At 55.2% G+C, this 2,233-nt stretch overlaps 1 protein-coding gene across 3 annotated transcripts in view; it reads right to left on the reverse strand.

Annotated features, from left to right (window-relative positions):
• Positions 1 to 2,233, reverse strand: part of mvp (major vault protein) — a 10,455-nt gene that overhangs the window by 2,137 nt on the left and 6,085 nt on the right. For all 3 annotated transcript variants that reach the window (XM_017306152.1, XM_017306151.1, XM_008417169.2), the window contains 4 exons: positions 1,941 to 2,165; positions 939 to 1,174; positions 667 to 864; positions 455 to 599 (listed from right to left, as the gene is read on the reverse strand). In XM_017306152.1, coding sequence (XP_017161641.1) covers positions 455 to 599; positions 667 to 864; positions 939 to 1,174; positions 1,941 to 2,165 — 804 coding nt within the window. The remainder of the gene's footprint in view (positions 1 to 454; positions 600 to 666; positions 865 to 938; positions 1,175 to 1,940; positions 2,166 to 2,233) is intronic.

A 2,233-nucleotide genomic window follows, 5' to 3' on the forward strand; every position in this document is an offset into this window, starting at 1 on the left:
GCTAATGATTGCTAATGCACTAGCAGTGGAGCTAATGTTTGGTAATGCGCTAGCAGTGGAGCTAAAGCGCTAGCAGTGGAGCTAATGATTGCTAACTTTGAAGTCACTTTTAGCCTAGCTTCCCCAGATGAATTCTAATTTTCTCGTCTCTTTGATAAACATTTGGATTTGGTTATAAACTTCAAGTAGACATTTACGTTCATGCTCTTATTTTGAAGTGACTTCAAAATAATTTCATTCCATTTCCTCACCTAAAGACTACAGAACTGGACCCGCCTGGACTGAGCCTGACTGGGAGAAGCCCCTCCCCCGATCGAGCATGAGGCGACAGTGGGGAGGAAAACTTCCCCTTAATAGGAACAAAACGCCAGTAGAACCAGAACCTTTTCAGTAGCTGATTAATCTCTGGTTCTGACCCAGTTAAGCAGGATTGTAGGTGGAAGCGGGTTCTGACCTTGTGGAAGTCGTCGAACTGGACTGAGGCGACGGCGCCTCGGATTTTAGAGGCGATGGCTTTACAGGCGTCGCCCACGAAGTCCGGGACGGAGAACAGCGCCGCGGCAGCGGCCGGTTCTGCTGGGATCTTCACGTCAAAGTGCCTGAAGGACAGAGACCGACTTCAGAACCAGAACCGGGACAAACGTTCTCTGCTCGGCGCCTGGTTACCAGTTGTAGGCCAGCTGCAGCTGCAGGCGGGCGTGGTCGGCCGTTTCTATGGTGATGATGTCGGTGCAGAAGTCGGGCCCCAGCAGCAGGCAGATGGCCTTGATGACGTTGGCCCGTTTGGGTTTGTCCCCGGACAGCGACAGGACGGTGAACTGCTCGTCCGGCCCCAGCATCACCATCTCGGGTCCGAACACCACCCTGCGGAGAAACGGCGCCGCCATCAGCCGATTCTTCGCCCGCTGCCGCCAAGCGCCCCGAGGGCGGCGCCTCACCTGGCCTTCTTCTCCCGGTAGTCGTAGACCTGCACGGCGGCGTTGTGGGGGACCCTGAAGGTCACCACGCGCGTCTTGTCCCTCGGCCGGCCGTCCTCGCCGCCGTGGTGACTGGAGCGGTCGGCCAGCGGGTCGCGGCGGGTCGCCAGCAGCGCCTCCACGTTGGCAGGAAGTTCCTTCTCCCACAGCTCCTCGTCCTGGTTCAGCATGTAGGTGTGTCCGATCACCGCGCGCACCTGAGGCCAGGACGGGGTTATCACCATGGCAACAAGGAAACTGCAGAGGGCTTCCATGCAGGAGGCCCAAAAATAACCACAAGGTCAAAGGTCAGAAGTAACTGGGCGAAAAGGAACCGGTATGGAAGCCCTGAAGGGTCAGGGCTTTGACCTTTGACCCGATTTTATTTTCTCTGCTTTGCTAGTCATGTGTGAATAAACATATTTTAAAGTTGCCCAGAGGAACATTTTGTTCCTACAGGGCAGAAAAACATCAGAGCGGAAACGATTCCTGAAACAGGAAACGATTCCTGAAACAGGAAACGATTCCTGAAACAGGAAACGATTCCTGAAACAGGAAACGATTCCTGAAACAATCTGGAAAAGTTTCATCAACATGTTTAACGTCTGCTGCTCTTTCTGTGCTGCAGTGACGCCTCCCACCAGCAGGTGGCAGCAGTTCAGCTCCAGCTGCTTTCTGCCTCAGCCTGAATTCACTCATTCATCAGAGAATAAAAATGGTTTTGTTCTCCGTGTTTGGAAGAAAACTGAAATCAGAGAACAGGATGTGGAACATTCAGGTCCTCAGGTTATTCCTGAAAACCTTTCACAGAAAGTTGCTTGGAAACTGGCCTGAACTTTGAACCCTGCAACTACAATATTTGACCTCAATTATCATTTGACCGGCAGCATGTCTTAAGTCCCGCCCCTCCATGTCTTAAGCTCCGCCCCTCCATGTCTTAAGCCCCGCCCCTCCGCGTCTTAGGCCCCGCCCCTCCCTGCTCACCTTGCCGGTCTTGATGTCCCGGACGTAGATGCCCTCGTTCTCGTCCAATGGGATGGCGCGCTGCGTCAGCAGGACCTCCACGGTGGCGGGGGGGACGTACTCCAGGGGGCCGCGCAGCATCCAGCGGTCTCCGGGGCGACGGAGGACGCCGCTGCGCCGCGAACGCTTGGCGCTCTCCTGCATCGGCTCCTCGTCGTCCTCCTCATCCTCCGCTGCTTCCTCGTACTGACAGAGAGAAGGGGCGCGAGGGAGGATGGAGAGAAGGGTTAATGCGGCGATGCATGGGAGAGGGG

This window comes from Poecilia reticulata, linkage group LG8, assembly GCF_000633615.1.
Source record: "Poecilia reticulata strain Guanapo linkage group LG8, Guppy_female_1.0+MT, whole genome shotgun sequence".
NCBI classification, from domain to species: Eukaryota; Metazoa; Chordata; class Actinopteri; order Cyprinodontiformes; family Poeciliidae; genus Poecilia; species Poecilia reticulata.